We start from the raw sequence: 24,456 nt of genomic DNA on the forward strand, positions 1-24,456 counted from the left end.
TGAAGAGTTTGAATGATACGGCTGGAGGGGTAGACCAGATGGCCGAGTTCTCCAGCTGCCTTGTGAAGGCTGAGCCATTGGGCAGACACCTGGGCAAGTTACTTAACCTCTCAGTGCCTTCAATTCCCCATTTATAAAATAAAGGAAATAAAGTCCCTACAAAGAAAATGCTACTATGTGGACAAAATGGGTTAATACCTGTAGAGCCTTGAAAGGGGTGTCTGGCACATAGTAAGCACTCAAAATTGGCCATTATTAATAAATAGAAACCTGTTTACCCTAATTCTCTTTTTGAGAGAGAGAAGGTGCAAATGAGTGAGGGACAGAGAGAGAGAAAGAGAGACTCCTACAAAGGTAGATAGAGAAGTGGGGCTCACCTGAAGCAGGGCTTGATCTCCCCCGATGTGGGACTCAAACTCACAAACCATGAGATCATGACCTGAGTGGAGGTCAGATGCTTAATGACTGAGCCACCCCAGCGCCCTTTATCCTTTTTGTAATTCAAAGATGAACACAGGTGGGTTCTAGAGCTAAGAATTGCAAGGTGGGAGCTTTGGGACAGATTAAAGGCAGGAAGGCCTGCTGAACTTTTCTTTTCTACATTCACTGTACAACCAGATGATAGACATAACCTGGAGGAGACATTTCCTACACAGGCTGTTAAAATACCGTCTTTAATTTTGCGATTCCAAAAGGTATTGGACCCCTCCCTAGATGATGTCAGCTGTTGTGTCGACGATTGCTTTGCTTGGATCCTCAACCACGTAAAGCTTTGTGGAGGACCTCCGCCTTTAGTGTGATACTTTGTTCAGCCCTGTAGAATTTACAAACTCTTTCTGATGTTCTCTTTTGAATAATTCTCCCAAAATGTATGATCCCCATATTACAGGTAGGCTGAGAGAGGCTAAATCTGCTTCCCTCTCCTGTGTTAGGCAGTTAGGCAAGTCTGGGGAGTGGTTGAGCAGGGGTGTGATAATGAATGGAGTTCTGGAAGGTGAGAGGTGTTTTTTTTTTTTTTTTTTTCCTGGCCTGGAACTTCCTACAAGGCAGGATTCTCTGCTGGGCACTTCCGGGAGCGATACCTGCCACCTGGTACTCCTTATGCAGTTCTCAGGATGAGTGTGTGAAACTTGGAGGGGAGACAACTTGTGGAGGAATGGAAGGGGGTAGAAAATGCCTCCTTGAGCAGAAAGCATAATCAGTTGCTCTTCCCCTCCCCTCCCCCCCCTTTCAGGCTCTCCACCCACCCACAGTGACCTGACGGAATGGCCAGGGAGATAAGAACTCTGGGCGGGGAAGTCTTGTCTTCCAGCTCCAAGACCAAGAATGAATGGCTGCAGTCTTTTGACCAGCTTCTGCTCTAGGGGAAGTCACTTAATCTCTAGAAGCCTCAGTTTCCTCACCTGTGGGATGGAGATGGTTTCATTTTTGTGTTGCTCTTGAGAATTAAGTGAGCAACAAGAATCTGGCAAGTGGTAAGCAGAGTTATGTGTCCCCTGTCCCCAGTTTTTTTATTAAAAACATTTTTTTATTAATGTTTATTTTTGAGAGAGAGAGAGGGAGACCCAGAATCTGAAGCAGGCTCCAGGCTCTGAACTGTCAGCAAGGAGCCTGATGCGGGGCGTGAACTCACAAACCGTGAGATCATGATCTGAGCCGAAAACAAGAGTTGGACGCTTCACCGACTGAGCCGCCCAGGCGCCCCTACTTCCGTTTTTTTAAATAATTCTACCCAGCACGTCAGTGAGCCTTCATGTTCACATATCTTTGTGCTTAAGCAGGGGTGAGACTATCTGCAGGATAAATATCCAGAAATGGAATTGCCGGCACAAAATTTCAATAGATATTGCCATACTGCCCTGCGGTGAAGGTGCACTTATTTTTACTTGTGTGAACAATAAGTACTAAATAATTGTTTAGTTCTCCCTGCCGTATCATCTGTCCCTTGATTCGACCACACCTGGAATATAAAGTCCTCAAAGGCAGAGCCCTGGTTCACTGCTGCTCCTAGTTCAGTGCCTGGAATACATGACTTCTTTGAGTGAATGAAGAACCTCCATTCTTCTGTACCTTTGCCAAAACATTTTCACCTCAAAAACCTTAAAGTAGGGGCACCTGGGTGGCTCAGTCAGTTGAGCGTCCGGCTCTTGATTTTGGCTCAGGTCACGATCCCCAGGTCGTGGGATCGAGCCCTGCTTTGGGTTCCATGCTTAGCATGGAGCCTGCTTAAGATTCTCTGTCTCTCTCCCTCTGTCCATCTCCCCTGCTTGTGAGTGCACGTACACATACATACTCTCTCTCCCCCACCCCCCAAACCCACTGAAAAACCCACTTAAAGTAATGGGGAAAGCATAAGGTATTTGTGCTGTAATATTTGTGTCCTTAATGATACTGAATACGTATTTTATTTTTGAATGTTGTTTTTAAGTAATCTCTATACCCAATGTGGGCTCCAACTCGCAATCGTGAGATCAGAAGTCATATGCTCCACTGGCCGAGCCAGTCACATGCCCCTGAATCTGTATATATGTTTTTTGTTATTTGGTTTTTACTATTCTGTTTGCTTTTCATGTGCTATATACCTATTTGTCAAGTGGGCTTTTTATCCTTATTTATTTGTATAGGCTCTTTGCATATTTGGGATAACGCGTTAGAAATATTTTTCCACATTTTTGTTGATTCATTCTTCATTCATTTGTTTGCTTGTTCTTTCTTTTACATAATATAGGTTTTTACAAATTTTCATGGGATCAGGGGGTGCCTGGGTGGCTCATTTGGTTGAGCATCTGGGCTCAGGTCATGATCTCGCAGTTCTGGGGTTCAAGCCCTGCATCACATTGGGCTCCGCACTAACACGGAGCCTGTCTGTCTCCCTCTCCCTCTGCCCCTCCCCAGCTCATGTGCTCTGTCTCAAAAACAAATCCACATTAAAATTTTTTTTTTTTGTGGGACCAGGTTGTTGGATTTTGCCTTGATTCGTTTTGTCCCATTCTTCATATCCCATTTAGGAAATATCTTCTCTACCTCAAGATTTTGATTTATTCACCTGTTTTTAAAAAATGTTTTTCCCAAGTCTTTGACACTGTGGCATTTGTGCAGGTGTGTAAAGAATGAAGTAGGAATCCACCTCCATTACTTCCCAGGTAGACATCACGTTGTTCCTCCGTAACTTATAAATATGGAGCCTTCACGTAGTAGAGCTCTGTGCAACCCTAAAAAGCATTAGGCAGATCCGTGCATTCATCCATGAAAGATAGCCAGCATGTGGTGTCAAGGTTAATAAAGTCTTTCCCTTTCTTGGTAACATCAGTTTGGATGACTCTATTCGTTATCCTTTCTTAGTATCTGGGTGGCAGATGAAAAGCTGGGATGTGCCCGGGTTCTGGTTCTGGCTCTCTATTCTTTCCCAGCTTACTGAACCTATTTTCAGCCTGTGCTTTCTACAAAAAACAGAACACCCCCTTTGGGTGTTGTTTGGAGAATTAAATGAGATATTTGTTGCTGTTTTTTGTTCTTGCCATGCATGGGTACTTTACTTTGGGTACATAAAATTTAGAAACCGCGTAACATAAGTTAAAAAGAAAAAAAAAAAACCTCACGGAACAAATGCTTTCCCAATAGTCAATTCTCCATGATTAATCAATGAATGGGTATGGTTGTTGTCGGTTGGTTCTTTGTTTCTTCATTGTTTTTAAAATCATGGGCGTTTATTGACATGAATACAAGGTTAGTTGGACAGATTGTTCATCTCAGCTCAAAGCATGTAGAAATGATTTTTTTTTTTAATTTTTTTTTTTTCAACGTTTTTTATTATTTTTGGGACAGAGAAAGACAGAGCATGAACGGGGGAGGGGCAGAGAGAGAGGGAGACACAGAATCGGAAACAGGCTCCAGGCTCCGAGCCATCAGCCCAGAGCCTGACGCGGGGCTCGAACTCACGGACCGCGAGATCGTGACCTGGCTGAAGTCGGACGCTTAACCGTCTGCGCCACCCAGGCGCCCCGTAGAAATGATTTTTAATGTTTCAGAGGTCTCCTGGTCATGTCAAACTTTAGTGGACCAATTAAGTTAAAATATAACACTGTACAGTCTACTTCCAGAGCGTCCGATGAAATAGGAATGATATAGTCATAAGAATTCTCTTAATACCGTCTATATTCTGGAAACACTATATTAGAAATGAGAACAATTCTACACCAGTTCAGTAACCTGGTAAATGAAACAGGCCTCCATCAGAGTTAATTAATTACTTTTTAAAGTTTATTTATTTTGAGAGAGAGAAAATGAGTGACGGAGGGGCAAAGAGAGGGGGAGAGGAAATCCCAACCCATCTGCACTGCCCGCATGCCGCCCGATGTAGGGCTCACAAACCCAACCGTGGGATCATGGCTTGAGCAGAAACCAAGAGTCAGCTGCTTAACTGAGCCATCCAGGGCCTCTAGAGCCAATTTAAAGAGAGAAGACACCTCAGGTGACCTGCTGTGCTTGTAGATGTTTAGAGATTGGCTTCTGTGAATCTGAATCCAATCTGCCCATCCCCCTGTGTTCCTCCCTCACAGCTAACCCCTCCTGCTCCGATGGGGGCCTGATGACTAAGGGGATGTCCTGATCTATTTAAAATGTAGGTGTTCTTGTTTTTCAAGCGTTGGGAGGCCAACAGATAAGGAGACAATTACCATTGAAAGATAGCTCCTACTCCTCAAGAGAAGGGGGCACACCCCACCATGCAGGGGGGTACCAGAGTCCCTCAGGAGGCAGAGAGATTGAGGGGAAAAATCTGGATGGGAGCCTTTACTGTGGTTTCTAGGAGAAGGAATGGGCGAGGCAGAATAAATATGTGTAGGAGTAGTTCTGGGGCGTAGGGGCTCTCCCAGCTCTGGTACCCAGCTGGAGTGGCCTAGGCAGGAGAATAGTGGCCTGGAGGGAAAGCTCTGGGAGGAGGTGGTTGGGGTGTGGTCTGTGGCTTGCTCGGTTTGCATATGAAAGCCACACACAAAGGCTAGTTATTTATAATCTGAGAACTGTCTAGCCCTAGGAGGGTTTGCGTCAGCAAGGCCCCAGATACCAAAGCATCCGGAAGCATGATTAACTAATTAATTGAGTTTTAAAATGTTTATTTATGTTTTGGGGGGGGAGGGGCAGAGAGAGAGAGAGAGAGAGAGAGAGAAAGAGAGAAAGAGAGAGAAAGAGAGAAAGAGAGAAAGGAAGAGGGAGGGAGAATCCCAGGCAGGCTCTGCACCCTGGGCAGACCCAGGGCTTAGTCTCCCTACCCTTGACATTAGGACCTGAGCTGAAATCAAGAGTCTGCCGCTTAAATGATTGAGCCACTCAGGGGCCCCAGAAACATGGTAAATTTAATACGTGACCTTGGGCGCTGCCCTGGGCTGCAAGTGGAATGGTGGGCACAAAGGAGCTATGTGAGAAAAGCTACATTTCAGACTTAGAGTCAGCCAGTTTTTTCTTAGTTGTCTGAGCTTCCTCTCAGTCTGCACAACCACCGCAAACTTTCTTGAGCCGTATTCTCACGGGAGCTGGTCTCCCTTTGCTCTCTCGGGGCCTTTGACCGTCTCCCGGTAGGAGCCACAGTCTGGATGTGCAAGCCTGATGTTTCCATGCACCTGGGGAAACCTCCCTGTTTCTCAGCAGTAAGTTTCCTCCTCCATGGTTTTCTGCAGGGTTGCATGTCCTGATCTACATGCACTCGGGCAGCGTAGACTTTGAGCAGCGGCTCTTTGAATCTCCCTTGCTACCTGTGCATTTCCGCACTGGAGAGCTGCCTGCTCTGGTCGCAGACCTTTGATTTGAACCTCAGGCGCTTTGTGCGCTTAATTTTTGTTGTCACTTATGAAATCCTCTGTTTCTCTCTCTAGACTTTGTAGGGAAACGCGAAGAGCATCTCTGAGTTTCTTCAAAATGACCTCTCATCGTCTTGGTATCTGTCCTGTGACTCTTTGTCTGATGTCAAGGTGCTGTCATTCGGGTAATCTCTAGGCAGAGCCGGGAGTGTGTCATCTCAGAGATTTTGGCTGGTTTCCTTTGTCATCACTGTCCTGTTCCCTTTGTGTGTTGTTCTGCAGTCACTTTATTCTTTTTTTAAAATTTATATCCAAGTTGGCATATAGTGCAACCATGGTTTCAGGAGTAGATTCCTTAGTGCCCCTTACCCATTTAGCCCATGCCCCCTCCACACGCCCTCCAGCAACCCTCTGTTCTCCATATTTAAGAGTCTCTTATGTTTTGTCCCCTCCCTGTTTTTTATATTATTTTTGCTTCCCTCCCCGTATATTCATCTGTTTTATATCAAAGTCCTCATGTGAGCGAAGTCATATGATATCTGTCTTTCTTTAATTTTGCTTAGCATAATACCCTCTAGTTCCATCCACGTCATTGCAAATGGCAAGATTTCATTCTTTTTGATTGCCAAGTAATACTCCGTTGTGTGTGTGTGTATATATATATATATATATATATATATATATATACACACACACACACACACACACCCCACATCTTCCTTATCCATTGATCCATCGATGGACATTTGGGCTTTTTCCATACTTTGGCTATTGTTGAAAGTGCTGCTAGAAACATTGGGGTGCATGTGCCCCTGCGAAACAGCATACCTGTATCCCTTGGATAAATTACCAAGTAGTGCAATTGCTGGGTCGTTGGGTAGTTCTATTTTAATTTTTTGAGGAACCTCCATACCGTTTTCCAGAGTGGCTGCACCAGTTTGCATTCCCACCAGCAATGCAAAAGAGGTCCTCTTTCTCTGCGTCCTCGCCAACATCTGTTATTGCCCGAGTTGTTACTGTTAGCCATTCTGACAGGTGTGAGTGAGGTGGTATCTCACTGTGGTTTTGATGTGTATTTCCCTGATGACGAGTGATGTTGAGCATTTTTTCATGTGTCGGTTGGCCATCTGGATGTCTTCTTTGGAGAAGCGTCTATTTATGTCTTTTGCCCACTTCTTCACTGGATTATTTGTTTTTTGGGTGTTGAGTTTGATAAGCTCTTTGTAGATTTTGGATATTAACCCTTTACCTGATATGTCGTTTGCAAATATCTTCTCCCATTCTGTCGGTTGCCTTTTAGTTTTGCTGATTGTTTCCTTCTCTGTGCAGAAGCTTTTTATTTTTGATAAGGTCCCAATAGTTCATTTTTGCTTTTGTTTCTCTTGCCTCCAGAGATGTGTTGAGTAAGAAGTTGCTGCGGCCAACATCAAAGAAGTTTTGCCTGCTTTCTCCTAGGGATTTTGATGGCTTCCTGTCTTACATTTGGGTCTTTCATCCCCCCCTTTTTTTTTTTTTTTAATTTTTTTTAATGTTTATTTTTTGAGAGAGAGATAGAGCACAAGCAGGGGAGGGGCAGAGAGAGAGGGAGACACAGAATCTGAAGCAGGCTCCAGGCTCTGAGCTGTCAGCACAGAGCCTGACGTGGGGCTCGAACCCACAAACTGTGAGATCATGACCTGAGCCGAAGTCTGGCGCTTAACCACTGAGTCACCCAGGCGCCCCGGTCTTTCATCCGTTTTGAGTTTATTTTTGTGTATGGTGTAAGAAAGTGGTTCGGGTTCATTCTTCTGCATGTCTCTGTCCAGTTTTCCCAGCACCACTTGCTGAAGAGACTGTCTTTATTCCATTGGATATCCTTTCCTGCTTTGTCAAAGATTAGTTGGCCATACGTTTGTGGGTGCAGTCAGTCACTTTATTCTTTTACCTGCCCTCTTGAGCATCTTTGTGGGCAAGAAGCTTTTTAGGCTCTCCCGAAGCTGACCATTTTTTTCAAAACCAATCACTATTTCTGTCAGTATTCAACATTCTTCTGGGATATTTTTAAGGTGTCTTTGGCCTCAGTCACTTGGGACCAGAAGGGTTTTGATGCCTCTGCCAGCGACCATACCATGTCTGTCCTCGCAGACGAGCCATCGTTACTCCATAGAATGAAATTTTAGGGGACTCGCTTTTCTGTTCTCTCTCGAGGAGGTCTCCCATACCCCCGGTGAAAAGGTGGACTCGTTCGTATCTTTGTTGTGTGCTGCCGAGCACAGAGTTTGCAATGCCAGAGGACTGGCACCCCGTTGCAGGAGGCTCTGGGGGCTTCTGTAATGCATCCAGTCCACTCACTGCCTTGACGTATTCTTTAACTTGGGCAGAAAGTCTTTTGTTTTCCTGCAAAATACCTTGGCTTTTTACTGTAAAAGCAATCAAACCAGCATGTACCCAAATTCCCGGGGAAACCTCAAACAGACTTGATCCTAGTGCCCATAATTCAGACAGCCTCAGCAGAGCACTGTGCAGCTGTCACATGGTCAGCAGCAGTGACATTTATGTGGTCATCAGCAGGCTCTCCCTGGCACCAAAGGGCACTGCTGCTGGCCAGGGCCCTGAATGTCTTACCCCTAAACCATACAAGCAGTAGGCAACCGGGACAGACCATCAGGCTGAGGGGACAGGGTACCCAGAATGAATAAACTCTGGTCACTGCACAGGTGGACAAAAGTTTATAATTTGTATGGTACGTCATACTTAAGTGCTGGGTGTATCACTGGGTCTCAATAAACGTTAATTCCCTTCTGTTAAGTTTGGCTGTTTTCCACAGCTGTGTGGAAGGGAGGAGAGCAGGAAGGGAGGTCAGGGTAGGACCAGCTTAATCTGGTCTCTGGATTGATTGATTGATTGATTTATATTTATATTTTGTTTTTTTAGATGTTTATTTTTGAGACAGAGTGTGCATGTGGGTCTGTGTGTGTGTGTGTGTGTGTGTGTGTGTGTGGGAGGGGCAGAGAGAGAGAGAGAGAGAGAGAGAGAGAGAGAGAGAAGGAGACAGGGACAGAGGATCCGAAGTGGGTTCTGAGCTGTCAGCACAGAGCCTGACGCAGGGCTCAAAATCACGAGCCTTGAGGTTATGCCCCGAGCCAAAGTCAAGACGCTCAACCAGCTAAGCCACCCAGGTGCCCTTGGCCTCTCTGTTTTTAAATGGTTTTATTGGGATGCAGTTCACATACCATATAATCCACCTACTTAAAGTACACAATCCATGTTTCTTAATATATTCAACTAAATGGATCATACCACCACCACTATTAATCTTAGAATGCTTTTGTCCCTCTTAAACTCTGCACCTGTTAGCAAGCAGACCGTCTCCATTTTCTCCTTCCTCCCCACCTCCAGCCATAGGCAGCCACTATCTACTTTCTATCTAAAAATTTGCCTGTTCTGCATACTTTCTGTTTAAAGCATTATACAAATGGTGGTCTTCTGTGACCGACTTCCTTCTCTTAGCATAATGTTTTGTTTTGTTTTGTAAAGATTTTATTTTTGAGTCCTCTCTCCACCCAATGTGGGGCTGCAATTCACAACCCCAAGATCAGGACTCGCATGTTCATACCAGGCGCCCCTGGTATGTTTTCATGGGCCGTCCGTGTTGTAGCATGGATCGGAACTTCATTCTTTTTCATTGCCATGTAACACTGGTGTGTGGGTGGGCCTTATTTTATTTGTCCATTCTTTCGTTAATAGACGTTTGGGTTGTTTCCACTTCTTGGCATATTATGAATATGCTGCTATGAATATTCATGTACAAGTGTTCGCGTGGACCTGTATTTTCATTTCTCTTATGAATGTATCTAGGGGCAGAATATCTGGGTCATATGGGGACTCCATTTAAATATTTGAGGAACTGCTAGACTGTTTTCCAAAGCAGCTGCCCCATGTGCTAGCAGCATACAGGAGGATTCTAGTTTCTTCACCTCCAGCACTGATTATTGTCCGTCTCTGTGGGTGTAAGGATAGGATGGCTCTTCTGGTGGCCACGGTGGCTGTCTGCTGCCATGTCCCCTGGCATGGAGCAGGGGACCTCAAGGCATGGCCACAGCCTGGCCGCAGAAGCAAACTGAAGCCAGAGGCTCGAACGCCATGAGAATTCTCCGCCTTTCTTGTCTGTTCCTCTCTGGGGATCTGCTTTATACTCTTTCTGCCTACCAGCTTCCCGGCTTCTGTGGCCAGAGGGCAGACAGTAAGGCCCACCAAAAGCTCCTGAGAACATAGGCCCTCAGCCCAGCCACCCAGAGGGGCTGGTGGTCTCATTCCCTGCCTGTGGTTTGGCATTCCCAGGGCGGGAACCATTGGCCAGGCCAGGTCGCATGCTCACCTGCCAGGATGTGGCCAAGAGCCGGGCCCTCTGTAAGCATGGCTGCTCCCACCCTCTCCCTTTCTCCACCCTCAAGCAGTTCCTTGACATGGTCCCTAGGCGCTTGCTCTTCTGGAAGGCCTGACGGTGAGGGGAAAGCACAGACGGGGACTACAAAGTCCTTCAGCTTGCCAGAGGCTGAGAGAGAAAGTGGGGCTGCCCCAGGGCCAGAATGTTGGGGGTTGGGATAGGAGTGACCAGGAACTCTGGCTCCTACCTCCAAAATCTTGGCCAGTAAAGGGCATGTGGACACGTCAGCCCAGGATATGGTGCAGGGCAGGTCTCGGAGGGGAGGGGACCGAGTGAGTCACAGCTCTGACCTGATCTTTGAGATTTGGTTTTCTACTCTTTACTGTTCTTTGTCCTAGTAGTTTACCATTCGTACCCCTGCCACCTGAACAGGAGGGGACCTATCTCTCCACACCCATATCTGGACTCTATGTTTTCAGCCTTTTAAACCTTTCTAAAATGCATATAGAAAATAAGCTCCTTATTTTAATTGGCATTCACCTAATTTCTCATAACTGTTACGAGTGTAATTGAACATCTTTTTATATGCTTACGTTTCTTTTACAAAAGACTGGCGGTTTATATCCCTTGCTCATTTTTCTGTTGCCATTTTGCTTGTTGCTCTGCAAGAACCGTCGTGTTAAGTTGAACCATAAGCAGTTACCACTTACTTTAGCTTACCATTAAATTCACCAGTTAAATTGAAATGGGTTGACAATCTGTAGTTACTTATTGTTCATTTTAATAGAGTAAAGATTCAGTGTAGCACTGTGGCTGGACGCCAGTTCAACATACAAAAATCAGTGAATTTCCTATGAACCAGCAATAAACACACAGGAGACAAAATAGGAAGAAGATAGGCCAATTCCTAGCTTATGAGCATGACCATTCCTGGGTCCCCTCGAGGTCTGCTGTCCACAGTTGTAGGTGGAACTTGGGAATCCAGAGCATTTTGGGAGGGAGAAGAGAATAATTTTAGATTTAAGGAAAAGTGTCCGAGGGGATGAAGAGATACAAAGTGTCAAAAATTGTACCGATATTCTATACAGCTTCCCATAATGTTAACATCACATGTACACATGGTACAGTGGGGCACCTAGCTGGCTCAGTCAGTGAAGCATGCGACTTTTGCTCTCGGGGTCGTGAGTTTGAGCCCCACAGCGGGTGTAGAAATTATAAATAAATAAACTTTAAAAAAATAAAGAACTTCATAAGCTTTCTATAGTTTTCAGTGGAAAAAAAAAAATAAAGAACCACGGCACAGTGATTGAAACCAGGTACTTCCTTTGGTGCGATGCTCTACATCTCTACTCATCTTGCATTTTACCACTGCCTCTGTTGCTGACCTTTTCTGCTCCAGGATCCAATCCAGGATCCCACATGGCATTTTGTTGTCTGGTTTTCTTAGTCCCCTGCAACTGGTGACAGTCCCTCAGTCTTCTCTTGTCTTCCATGACCTTCAGACTTAAAGAGTGCTTACTGGTTAGTTATTTGGTAGAATGCGCTCAATTTTGGTTTGTCTGATGTTTTTATTTTTTTTATTTTTTTTTTAATGTTTATTTTTGAGAGAGAGACAGAGTGTGAGTAGGGGAGAGTGAAGGCAGAGAGGCAGAGTGGGGGGGTGGGAGTGGGGCACAGAATCTGAAGCAGGTTCCAGGCTCTGAGCTGTCAGCACAGAGCCCGATGTGGGCCTTGAACCCACGAACTGCGAGATCATGACCTGAGCCGAAGTCAGATGCTTAACTGACTGAGCCCCCCAGGCGCCCCTTGTTTGATGTTTTTAAATAATGAGATTGAGGTTTTGTTTTTTGGCAAGAATGCCACAGAAGTGACATTGTGCCCAGGCTAGCGTATCCTGTTAGGGGTTCATGATGCTGATTTGTCTCATTGCTGGTAGTGCTGGCCTTGATAAGTTAGTACGTCGGCCAGGTTCCTCAGCTGTGAAGTTGGTATTTTCCCCTTTGTAATTAATAGATACCTTGGGGTGGAGGAGATTGTTGGAGACTATGCTGATACCTTGATTGTCCTCAAACTTACGCCCACTCTTAGTTGATCCTTTGGTTGATCGTTTTTGCACCAATTTCTACTGCAGCATTTGCTTCGTGGTGATTTTCTTTATTTCTGTTTCTACATTTAGTAATTGGAATGCTACTGTCAGAAGGAGCTTTTTCTTCTCGACCGTTAATTTATGCACTCACTGATCTATTGCATGAGTACGGACCTGTGGATGTTTATTTTACTCTCTGGGTTAAAATTCAGCATTATTGTTTCTGAGCTCTTGTCCAATTTGTGCCGGTTGTGGCTAGTGGGGGCTCCTTCCGATGGGCCTCCGTGACACTTGGACACGCCTCTCTCCTTTTTCTGAGCCTGCTCTCACTTTTGGTGCTACAAGATGAGCCTCTTGCATTTTGCCTGCTCTGGCCCTGGAAACAGCCCCTTCTCTAAAGAGTTTCTAGGACACGGACACCTTTACTCTGTACGTACGCACACATACTTCCTGTGTGTGTGTTCGGGATCCATTGTGTGCCGGGCATGATGCCTAGTCCCTGACACGAGTGGCTGTGAGGAGGTTAAGTGCCCTGTCCAAGGTCACACAGGTGACAGGCCATCACGATCAGGACCTGGGTGTGTTGATGGCAAAGCCTTTTCGCAGAAGCCTGCCTCGTGTCGACACATTGGCATGGTAGTGCCCACGTGCAGGTGACGAGACAAACTCCTGTGCGGGACACGGTGTGTGCGGTGTTAATGCTTCCTCCACCTGCTCTTGCTACCCGACGGCTGGCGGTCAGCCCTCCCTTCTCAGAGGTAATGACGGCCTCCATTATGTTTTATATGCTATTAATTACCCAAAGCAGTAACTGTTGGAAAGTAAACAACCTTTAAATCTTGGCCGGCCCGGGCAATTGCCTCCTGTTCTTGGGAACACTGTGATCTGGGCAGGAGGCCCTGCACCGGGTTCCGCTCACTGGGCACAGCCGCTCCTGAGGGAGCGCCTGGTGGGCACGGCCTGGGGGAGGCCAGCAGGGCTGGGCCTGCTCTGGGCAGCAGGGGTGTCCCCCACCTGCCCCCCCCCCCCCCGACGGTGGCAGAGACACTCAGGTAGCCCTGGTGGGGTCGCCCCAGGGCGTGTCCCAGTGTGGCTGCCTCCTGGCTGTGTGACCTTGGGTGGCCGGGTCACGCGGTGCGCAGAGCTCTTGTGAGGGCTGCAGGAGTCCGTCTGTGCAGCACTGAGTGCAGTGGTCAGTGCATGAGTCGGGCTCAGTACCTGAGCGCATTTCACGCCCTTTCGCAAATGCTAATCGTGACTGGTACTGGTTGAACAGTTACTGCATGCCAGGCTGCAAGTACGTTATCTCATTCAGTCTCCCAACCACTCTGCAAAGGACATTTTGCAGACGAGGAGGGGAAGATTCAGAGAAAGTCATGAACTTGCCAGGATATGGGAAGGTCTAGGCTCAACGCCAGTGCATCTGACCTGACCCCGGCTGCCCTCCCCGTTCTTGTCTTGGGCCAGGCCACAGGCTGCTGAGACTTTGCCATTCACTTGCAACGTCACCTTGGGTACATCAGTATCTCTCTGGGCCTTGGTATCCTCCCCTCTAAAATGGGCACAGTCATAATGCACTGTGGGTTGTCAGGGTGGGCTCTCAGAGAGACGCTGGGCACTCCCTGTGTCTGCCCTTGTGTGCACGTGTTTGGTGTTCTGTTTATTGGATGAAGTCTGTTTTCCCCAAATGCCCATCTGTCTGGTTGGGTTTTGGGTACTGGCCTGGCACTGGGAAAAAGAATACCAATCATTGTTGGGCATCTGTTACATGCCTGGGACAGTATGAGACACTCCCTACTGTTTGTTTCATGTTTTTCAAATTCACATGTAATATATTTCTAGTTTTCAACAGCGTTAATGCTGAAGATGTATATAATTTAAGAGGGAAAGGTCCTTTTCTGTCAACTGTTAGATACGTATATTAGACTCAGAAATATAAGGGGGCATGTATAACAGTTAAAAATAAAAGTGCAGTTACATCGTGAACATGTTATTCAGCAACTTTTTTGATGGGGTATTTGCATCATAGACTGTGTGTATCCACAGTATTGATGGGTATTGTCAAAATACCCAATAGGCTGTGATATTATCTGTCCCACCTCTAGTGTGTTTGAGAGTCCATGCCCATATTTTGTCCTTTGGGGATGCTAGCAGTCGGTTAAATTTTTGCCAGTCTGATAGATGAAACTCGCATTGCATCATTGCCATTTGGCATTTCTTTGACCATCAGGGAGGCTGGGCATCTGTTCATGTTCTTCTTGGTGTGACTGACTAGTTCCAGCTCTGTTAATTGCTTTAAGGAATTAAAAAAAATTTTTTTTTTAATCTTTATTTTTGAGAGAGAGAGACAGAGACAGAGTGTGAGCAGGGGAGGGGCAGAGAGAGAGGGAGGCACAGAATATGAAGCAGGCTCCAGGCTCTGAGCTGTCAGCACAGAGCCCGATGTGGGGCTCGAACTCAGACACCATGAGATCATGACCTGAGCCAAAGTCATAGGCTTAGCCGAATGAGCCACCCAGGCACCCCTGCTTTAGTAAGGGAACTTAATATCAAATTCTGCCACCATTAATTCTGAGCCTGTCACATGCCACTACTGTACAAGAGGGTGGAATGTGAATGTGTGTGTGTGTGTGCGCGCGCACGCGCAACTCTGGTTCAGGTAAACCAGTAGCTGGCCTGTCCTCAAGAGCTTCCGGTCTAGCTGAGGACCTCCAACTTAGGCATTGTGCAAGAAAGCCACGGGGCAAAGCTGCGAAGCATCAAAAGAAGTTGGGAGGGAGGGAGAGGGAGAGGTCAGCAGAAAGAGTGAACATTATATAGAAACTCGAATGTCAATGTCTATAAATAAAGTTTTATTGGACCACAGCCACACCCATTCACTCATGTGTTGTGTATGGCTGCTTCCTTGTTCCAGTGGCAGAGTCGAGTAGTTGTGACAGATAACGTTATGGGCCACAAGGCTGAACATAGTTACTATCTGGCCCTTTAGGGAGAAAGTTGGCTGATGCCTGGGCTAGAAGGTGTTAGATATTACGGGCTGTGAGGGACGAGGGACTGAAGGTCTGTTGAGCACTTGTCTGGAGTGGGTGCAGTGTAAAGTGCCCGATGTATATTTTCCTTGGAAGAGAGGTTGCTTTTGTATCCCATGTAGTCCTTGCCCTCCTGCTTCCATTTCTGGTAGTGCTCCTGCAGGGTGGAGGCGAGCAAGGGCAAAGGGGCAGGGCGGAGGGTGGACATAGTCTTAAGGGTGGGGGAGAAGGAGGGTTCTACACCCCTTGGAATGGCGTCTGGGCCCACTGGGCAGGGTCCTAACCATTCTTGGGGAGGGTGGCCCAGTTCCCTACTGAGCCTCAGCTGGGGGCCCCCCCCGCTGCTTCCTGGGAGCTAAAGCTGGAGTGCCAAGGTGCTAGGGGTCACCAGGGCTCTGCTGGTTAAGGTGGGGAGGTGGATGTGAAGACTGTGACCGCCCCTCCTCCAGCTCAGGCCATTCCTGGCCTGGTGGCCACCTGCTGACGGCTAGTTTACATCACCAAGTGCCAACCCTGGGGCTCCTTCCCTTTTAGCCTTTAAAAGACCTTTAACTGCTCCAAAGTAGAGGGTGGGGGCTGGGGATGGTAGAGGGCATTGCCCTGAAGACTTTGGGGGAGGAAGGACCACCATCCCCTGGTAGGGCCCTGGTACATCTGCCTGTGTTCTCACTACAGGGGGGGCGGGGGGTTGAGATCCAGCCAGAGACCTATGTGCCGCTCTCCATTAGGGGCGCCTTCAATCCGCCAACAGCCTTCTGCCCCTTAAATACCGGTGTCGTCCACATTTTCGAGACCTGGAAACTGAGACTCACAAACGGAGTGATTTACCCATTAGTGAGTGGTGGGTCCGCCTATGACCCCAGGCTCCAGACACGTTCCCAAAGTAGTTTTGGGAGCTTGCAGAAGAACACTGGCAGATGCTTATCTCTGTAATTTTTCAGTTACTGTTTGTTTCCGGTATGTGATTATGATTGTTCTGTATGCAGCTCTGACACACTTTTCGAAACTAAGTTTAAAAAGTGAGTTGATTAAATAAATAGCATCCTCACTTACAGGCAGTTTATTTCAGTGGCAGAATTGTGGGGTAAATGAGGGTGGTGAATGCTGTCCCCGCTAGCATCTTGGTACGCCCTGCATCCAGCGTGTCACTGGGCACAGAGCGGGTGGCCGTGGGGGATGCAAGGGTGACTGCTGAGTAACGGAGCCCAAGGGACCCTCCCTGTGAGATGGGGGTGGGGAGTCAGAACACACATGATGGAAATGCAGTGCAGATGACAGCTGGCTCCCAAGTGTCCTGCCTCCACCCCGTTGTTGTGTGTGTGTTTTAATTTCAGATCGATTGAGGACTACAGAGAAGAAGAGAACACATACTTGTGTGCCCAACACAGTTTGCAACCTTGCCAAATTTGCTCCTGATTGTCCCTCTTTCTAATGCTGTTGCCTTTCTTCCCTCCTCAGAAGCAAAACCACTTGTGAAATTGGTGTTGGTTTGAAATGTTGGTGTTGGTTTGAATGTCCACGCAGATTCTTAATTTTTTTACTGCCTTGCGTAGTTAGCTATCAAATTAATGGCATCATTTTTTGTGTCTTTTTTTTGTTAAAAATTTTTTTTAATGTTTATTTTTGAGAGGGAGGGAGACAGAACATGAACATGAACAGAGAACATGAACATGAGAGGGGCAGAGAGAGGGGGAGACACAGAATCCAAAGCAGGCTCCAGCCTCTGAGCTGTCAGCACAGAGCCTGACGCAGGGCTCGAACTTACAAACTGGGAGATCAGACCTGAGCTGAAGTCGGACCCCTAAGCAACTGAGCCACCCAGGTGCCCCATCACTTTCTGTGTCTTTAAACTTAATATTAAGTAGTTTCTTATGTGTCACCAGATACCTTTTTTAAAAAACTTGTTTATTTTTAAGTAATCTCTACACCCAACATGGGGCTTGAATTTACAACCCCGAGAGTAAGAGTTGCATGCTCTACCCGCTAAACCAGCCAGGTGCCCTTACCATATACCTTTTTTGCTTACTATTATGACTCTGAGATTTCTCCATGTTGGTGTGTGTCACTAGAGTGCTCATTTTAAGTGCTGTGTGCACTTCCATTCTAAGTCAAATAATAGAATCAACGTATCTCTTTTCGTGGTGCTGGATAGATAGGTTGTTGACAGTTTCTCCCCGTAATGAGCGATGCCACAGTGAGCAAGTTTTGTCTGTCTCCTGATGTACATGAAGAGCTTCCTTAGGATATGCTTTTAGAATTGGATTTGCCTGACTGAAGGGTTTGTACATCTTTCATGAAACCTTGTTGCCAGACCCTTCTCCAAAATGGTTGTATCAGTGTAATGCTTCCATCAGCAATGCCCAAGAGTACCCATTCTCTACCTTGTAATCGGCACTTGATATCATCCGACTGTAATTTTTGCCCCTCCGATGGATGGAAGATGGTATCTTACCTTACTTTGCGTCACCCTGCACACTTGTAGAGACCAGCATCTTTTCATGTGCATGTTGATCATTTTCTCTTGCCGGAGAGTGATCATTATGACCCAGTTTTCCAGGTCAATCCCCACTTGTAGAGACCGTGTAATTATTAACAGCACCCTTGGCGTTTTCAAAAGTGTCTGGGTATAAATGTTATCATGGTTTTCCTATATAATATAAAGGGCATCTTTTTTCCTTTGTGTATTTGTGTCTACTTTAAAAAAGATCCTTTCCTACCTCATGGTCATAAAATAATCTCATATGTTTTTCTAGAAACGTTAGGTTTTGCTCTTATTTTGGTTTTCATTAACTTAGAATTATTATATACGGTATGAGGTAGCCATGTATTTTTTCCATATGCATAACCACACTCTTAAAAAGTCTGTGTCTTTTCTCACTGTCATAGATCACGTTTCCAAGTGTCTACAAGTCTATTTCTGGCTTTTTTATTCTTTTAGTCTGTTTGTTTCCATGCCAAATTACATGATTTTAGTGATTATAACCTTATATCTTCAGAGTATTTTATTTTATTATTATTTTTTATTTTATTTTTTAAATTTTATTTATTAATTTTTTTTAACGTTTATTCATTTTTGACAGACAGCGTGAGCAGGGGAGGGACAGAGAGAGAGACACAGAATCCGAAGCAGGCTCCAGGCTCTGAGCTGTCAGCACAGAGCCCGATGCGGGGCTCAAATCCACAAACCGTGAGATCATGACCTGAGCCAAAGTTGGATGCCCAACTGACTGAGCCACCCAGACACCCCCCCTTTTTTTTTTTTTTTTTTTTTAGAGAGCGAGAGAGAGAGCAAGCACGAGTGGGGGAGAGGGGCAGAGGGAGAGAGAGAGGATCTTAAGCATGCTCTGCACTCAGAGCAGAGTCTGACACGGGGCTCAATCCCACGACCCTGGGATCATGACCTGAGCTGAAATGGAGTTGGGTGCTCAATCGACTGAGCCACTCAGGTGCCCCAGGAGTTATTTTAAATGGAGCGGTATTTTAAATGGAGTGTTTCAGGGAGACTAGTTTGTCATGAGGAAACAAATATCAGACCTCATGCAACAGTGTGGTCACATGTCCATTAGACTTTGAAGGTGCATCTTGGTTTAGCAGGTGTATAGGATATTAGGGATTTAAGCCTTAAAGGAAGGGGAGGGTTTAGGTGTGTGGGAGAAGGTCATACAATAAGATGAATATAAAGACATTCAGGAGGAAACATAAAGTGGACTCCTTGAATGTTAGAACCAGAAGGGACCTTTGAAGCCACTAGAGACTGTATGCGGTAGTTTGGCTAAGTGATCAGTCTTTGGAGTCTGATAAGCCCAGGTTTGATCTTCACCAAGATTCTTAACGTCTCTGGATCTTAATTTTAATTTCCTCATCTATAAAATGGGAGCAGTGATGGGTTTTCCTCATAGGACCGTTGGGGGGACCAAATCCAATAATGCACGTGACAGGCTTGGCCATGTCCTGGCATGTAGCCGTACAGAAACTGAATGATAGTTACTTATTATCCTATTTCCTTGATTCTAGGGCCAACTTCTCTTTCTTTTGCCACATTTTACAATTTTGGAATTAGAACAGGCTTTTACCTTCATTTCCTGTAGTGCTTGTTTTTCTTCCCAGGTTGTTTAGAATGTGGGAAACAGAATATTTTATAGACCAGGAATTGGGGCCAACATGCTGTATGCAGAATCCACCCTCCAAGTTGATTTGGTCATCCTAGGAATCCTCTCTCTTGTTGATCCTAGAGAGAAGAAGGAAGGGGAAAAAAACCCCATCTTAACTTGGGATGGGGATATATACCGTGACATGCTGTAGCAAACTGGTACCTCCCAGGAAAGAGAGAATCATGTAGAACTATAGATGTCCCCCGCCCAGTGAATGACACCCACCGGGTAGGATGCGGTAGGATCTGGAAACATTTAGTGTCTGCTCCTGGCTGTGCCAATTGTGCCCAAGTCAGGGAACCTATGCCCCCTCCTCTCAGTGGGGCCCACGACCCCAAGCTGCCCGAGTCACAGGCTGTCTGACCTGTGCTGAGATTCAGGTGAGTGAACACCTGAGCAGATGCTGCCACCACGGGAGCACCCAGTGACTGGGAGCTGCCAGTTACTGTCCCCCGAGGCACGCCTCTCCCCTCCTGCCAGCTTGCCTCAGTTTTGCTTGGGATCGCTTTCTCATTCATTCATCCCCTCCGCTCTAGAAATCCTGTGCACTCTTCAAAGTCCATCTTGAATGTCATCTCCTAGTCCAAACCTTTTGTCACCCTTCCCCCCCCCCCCGTCACACCCTCATTCTCTGTGAGTATTGCTCAACTTTGGATCTCTGTTGTCTCTTAAGGAGATTTTCCAAATTCTGCCTTATATGACTACTTTTCCTACGTGGTGTGATGTAGCCTGGAAGACTGCTAACCTTCGAGGGCAAGAGTGTGTCTTAGTTTTGCAAACCCTGTGTGTAGTTCTGGCACAGAACAGCATCGCAAAGAGTATGAAATGACATTTAAGCACACACTTGCGGAATATCTACTGTGTGTCAAACAATATAGTAACCAGCGGAACAGATGTACTCTGTGCCCTCATGGAGCCTGCTTCCTTCCCTTGGCTCTCACTCATGCCCTGAAATGATGCTGGCCAAGCAGAGAGGTGCCCCTGTGCTCAGGTCAATTCAGCTTTCATGACCTCGCTGATTGGTGTGTGAGACCACGGACAGTGGCCTTCTGATGGCGCTGTGTGAGAGCTGGGCTTGGGGAGGTCGGTCTGGCCCCAGCGTTGGCGTCTAGGCAGGCATGGGAGAGAGGTGCCCCGGAGTGTGTGTATATGCAGGAGGAAGGGATAAGGACGGGAGATTGGAGAGGCGGTTGGGGAAGCACGTGGGTCAGACCTCGCAGCAGGTGGAAGAGGCTGTAGCCCCAGACCCAGGGCCCCACTTACTAGCTCTGAGCCCAGATTTCGCTGCCCCTTCTGTTCAGGCTCAAAACGGCCCTGCATGGGGCAGGAGGGGAGCCTCGGTTTGCTTGAGCTGGGGCTGTCCTGCAGAGCCTGGGGTCAGTGCTAATTGGGCCCTGGGGCACCTGTAAACCCATAGTGATGACCGCTTGGGCCTCAGGCCTCATGCCAGAGCTGGCTATGTTTTCCGCTTTCCCTCGGAGAAGGTGGAGGACGCTGGAAAAACCAGTTAGGGTGTGTGAGGCTCCATTTTATGTTGCTGTTAAGGGAGTGTTGGCTCCAGAGCCCGGAAACGTATATTAAAAATCTGGCTCTTTCAGAAAGCTAGAAGCATTGGGTACGTCAACAAGTGGCATCTCCCGGACTGGTAAGTGGGCAGGACAAGAGTTTGGGGCTTGCGCCTCCCCCCTCTGATGCGAAGGGCACATCGTCCTGAGTGGTAACTGGGGCTTAGTGCATCACTGTGCCCCTTGGTCCCGTCCCAGAGGCTGGTAAAATACCAAGTGGGCATTTCTGTGCTTGGCCGGCCTCGTTTCCAGGCCTGGTGGGAGCCGTGGGAAGGAGCTCCGTGGCACACAGCCCTGTGTCCGTCCTGCTCACTTCCGAGTCCCTGCGATTCACGTGGTGTCGGGCAGTACTTGTTGTAGGCGAATATTTGGAAGCAATGATTTAATCTCATGTTCTTCGCCCATTCTGTTGTTCATTGCAGGGAGGATGAACAACTTTGTGGCTGCTTTAACAAATTACTACAAACATGTTGGCTTAAAACAAAACAACAGAAGTTTATTCTCCCAGAGTTCTGGTGGCTGGAGGTGGGAAATCTGATGGGGCTGTGCTCCTTCTGGGGGCCTTAGGGGACCAGCCAGTCTTTGCACCTTCCGGCTGCTGGGGGCTCCAGGTGTTCCTAGATCTCCAGTCTCTGTGCCTCTGCTGTCACATTGTCTCCTCTCTGTCTCCCGCGTGTGTCTCTTATAAGGACACTTGTAATTAGATTTAGGGACCTCCGGATAATCTAGGAGTATCTCCTCATCTCAGTATCCTTAATTTAATTGCATCTGCAAAGACTCTTTTTCCAAATACAACATAACATTCACAGGTTGTGGAGATGAGGGTATGGACAGGCCTTTTCTGGGAGCGTTCAACCCACCCCCAGGGCTCTTAGGGTTTTTCAAATCATGGCCGTTGTAGCTATTTTAAAGCTGCTAGCCGCTGGGTTTGTGCTGTTTGCAGTCAAGTTGTGTGTGTGTGTGTGTGTGTGTGTGTGTGTGTGTGTGTGTGTATAAAGAGAGGGAGAGAGGGAGAGGTGGGTTTTAATATAGGTAGATTTCCATTTTCCCCAGTTTTAGTTTCCGAAAGTCCTTCCCTATTGAGTGTTAGCTAAGTATGATTTATGTTCACATAAAACCTTAAGAAACTGGGGGCTCCTGGGTGGCTCCGTCAGTTGAGTGAGCGCCTAACTCTTGATTTCGGCCCGGGTCGTGATCTTGCGGTTGTGGGATTGAGCCTCTCTGTTCTGAGCGTGGAGCCTGCTTAAGATTCTCTCCCTCTCTCCCCATTCGTACTCTCTCTAAAAAAAGTAAAATAAAAACCAACCTTAAGAAATTTACTGTTTAGTCCAGTGGTAACTTCTTTTGATATTTGCTGTGAGGTGAATACCTATAAAACCCAGAGAAATCCGAGTCAGGTCTGTAGTTTGGTGAATTGCATGTGCCGTGGTCAGTTTCCTGGTTTTGCTAATGAACCGTATTTACCTGGATGCCACCACTGGGGAAAATGGGGGACAGGCACTCAGGATCCTTCTGTTCTACATTTGTAACTTCTTGTGGGTCTATCCTTATCTTAAAAAAAAGAATCAAACCGCCAATCGGATTTACCAATTCCAATCATCGAATCATTTATTCTCTGTTAATTTGTAAAACATCCTTTATTAGTTGTGAAATATATTAGGGTGTTTTAGAGTTGTGGTTATGCTTATTTACTTTGGGAAAAATTGACATCATTTGATATATGGTCTTCCTGTCAACGAATATGGCACGTCCTATTTATTCAGACTGTATATTATTTCCTAATAAAACGTGTATAGTTTCCTTCAGGTTATTCATAGATGCGATTCATAGATTCAAGTTCTCTCTGTTACTGTGGATGAGTCTTTTCTCCACGTATGTTCTTTAACCAGCTTGTGCTGGTTGGAATCCCCACACCCTTTAAATACATGAAATTCTTTTAACTTGGGAAAATGCTTTTCATTCTGCAATTAAAGACAATGTTTAACAGGCTTTTACTCGTTCCTTTAACCTGCTCTCGGGAACGGTATGGTCAGTTATTTACTGTAATGTGGATTTGGGTGAGTGGCTATGTTCTCCATCCAAGTGAATTGGGGGGGGGGGGCGTCCTTTATGAAGAAATGTTAAGTTACGTTCCGTAAATTTAATGTTAACTCCATTTTGTTGAATTCTGTTTCTTTGAAAATTGTGGAAGTGCTGTGTCTTGGGGTACACATGGTGTGCTACTTGGGGTGCCCTAGGTGCAACCAGGCTGAGTGGACAAGCTGGGGTGTGCAGTCCAGAGAGTCCATCTAAGTTGGCCACGGACTGACGCCTCCGCTTTGTCGCCTGGGGCCATAAGGCCTGGGTGGCCACTCAGGAGGTCAAGAAGGCCTCTGTCTGGGTGAACCCCAGATTTGAAAGCACTCAGAAATGGAAAATGTATTGTTAACCCCCCTCTAGGTCAGTCTTATGAAATCAGGCTGCTGGAGAATCGGAAGCTGGGAGACTTTCAAGATCTGAACACGAAATATGTCAAGGCAAGGCTGTGGGGCCGCCGTCCCTCCCCAGGGGTTGGTTGGGGTCTGGGAACCTGGGCTTGCCGAGGATGGGGCTCAGGAGTGGCTGGGAGGTTTGGGGAAAGCTCCAGAGTGGGAATGGGTTCCTGTTCCATGGAGCGTGTTGTCTCAGGGGCCAGGGGCAAGCCGGTGGCACTGAGGACCAGAGGGGCCTGGGCTGATCGAACGGGCTCTGGGTTGGGCAGACTCAGGTTGGAGCCAGGCTTTGCCACTTACTGAACTTCCCTGAGCTGTCGTTAGCTCATCTGCACAAAAAGGTATATATGCACGTGAAGCACTTAGTAATCCTGGAAAAAAGGGTCGCCATCATTTTCACTGTGTTATTGGGGTTCTGAGCGGGGAGAAGCACGCAGAGCTTGCGAGCAGGGAAGGGAGGCTCCAGCAGGAGGGGCCTTGGTCTTGAAGGGTAGGAGGTTTGCCCTGGTAGGTGCTTCCTCTTGGGTCCTTGTTGGCCTCACACCTGGCTGTCCCCTCCCGGCCTCCCCTCCTCCAGAGCATTATCCGAGTGGTTTTCCACGACCGCCGGCTGCAGTACACGGAGCACCAGCAGCTGGAAGGATGGCGGTGGAGCAGGCCCGGGGACCGGATCCTGGACATCGGTGAGTCCCTTGGGCTAGGAGGGGCCCAAGGCACTCCAGGCACATTGGGGTTCTTCCTGGATGCTATCGGACTCATGCCTGTGGGGGACACTTCAGTGCGCTATTGCCTTGGGCAGAATGCTGTGGGAGCTGGCACAGGTGACCGTGTCCTCAGGCCTGCCCTCGGGGACTTCCTCTTTCAGTGGCATGAGAAGGCCACTCCGGGGATTGCCCGGAGGCTTTGCAGAGGGTCCTGCCTTAAAGGATTGTGATCTGTGATGGAGGGAAGCTTGGGTATCACGGAGACGGGCAGCAGAAACTGAATTTTGGA

The 24,456-nt window shown here is 47.1% G+C and overlaps 1 protein-coding gene across 1 annotated transcript in view; it reads left to right on the plus strand.

The window, feature by feature from the left end:
- TFCP2L1 (transcription factor CP2 like 1) overlaps nt 1–24,456 on the plus strand; it is a 57,305-nt gene that overhangs the window by 8,773 nt on the left and 24,076 nt on the right. Inside the window, exons 3-4 of the mRNA XM_042994229.1 lie at nt 23,432–23,508; nt 24,041–24,146. Of these exons, the coding sequence (XP_042850163.1) occupies nt 23,432–23,508; nt 24,041–24,146 (183 nt within the window). The remainder of the gene's footprint in view (nt 1–23,431; nt 23,509–24,040; nt 24,147–24,456) is intronic.

This window comes from Panthera tigris, chromosome C1, assembly GCF_018350195.1.
Source record: "Panthera tigris isolate Pti1 chromosome C1, P.tigris_Pti1_mat1.1, whole genome shotgun sequence".
Taxonomy (NCBI): domain Eukaryota; kingdom Metazoa; phylum Chordata; class Mammalia; order Carnivora; family Felidae; genus Panthera; species Panthera tigris.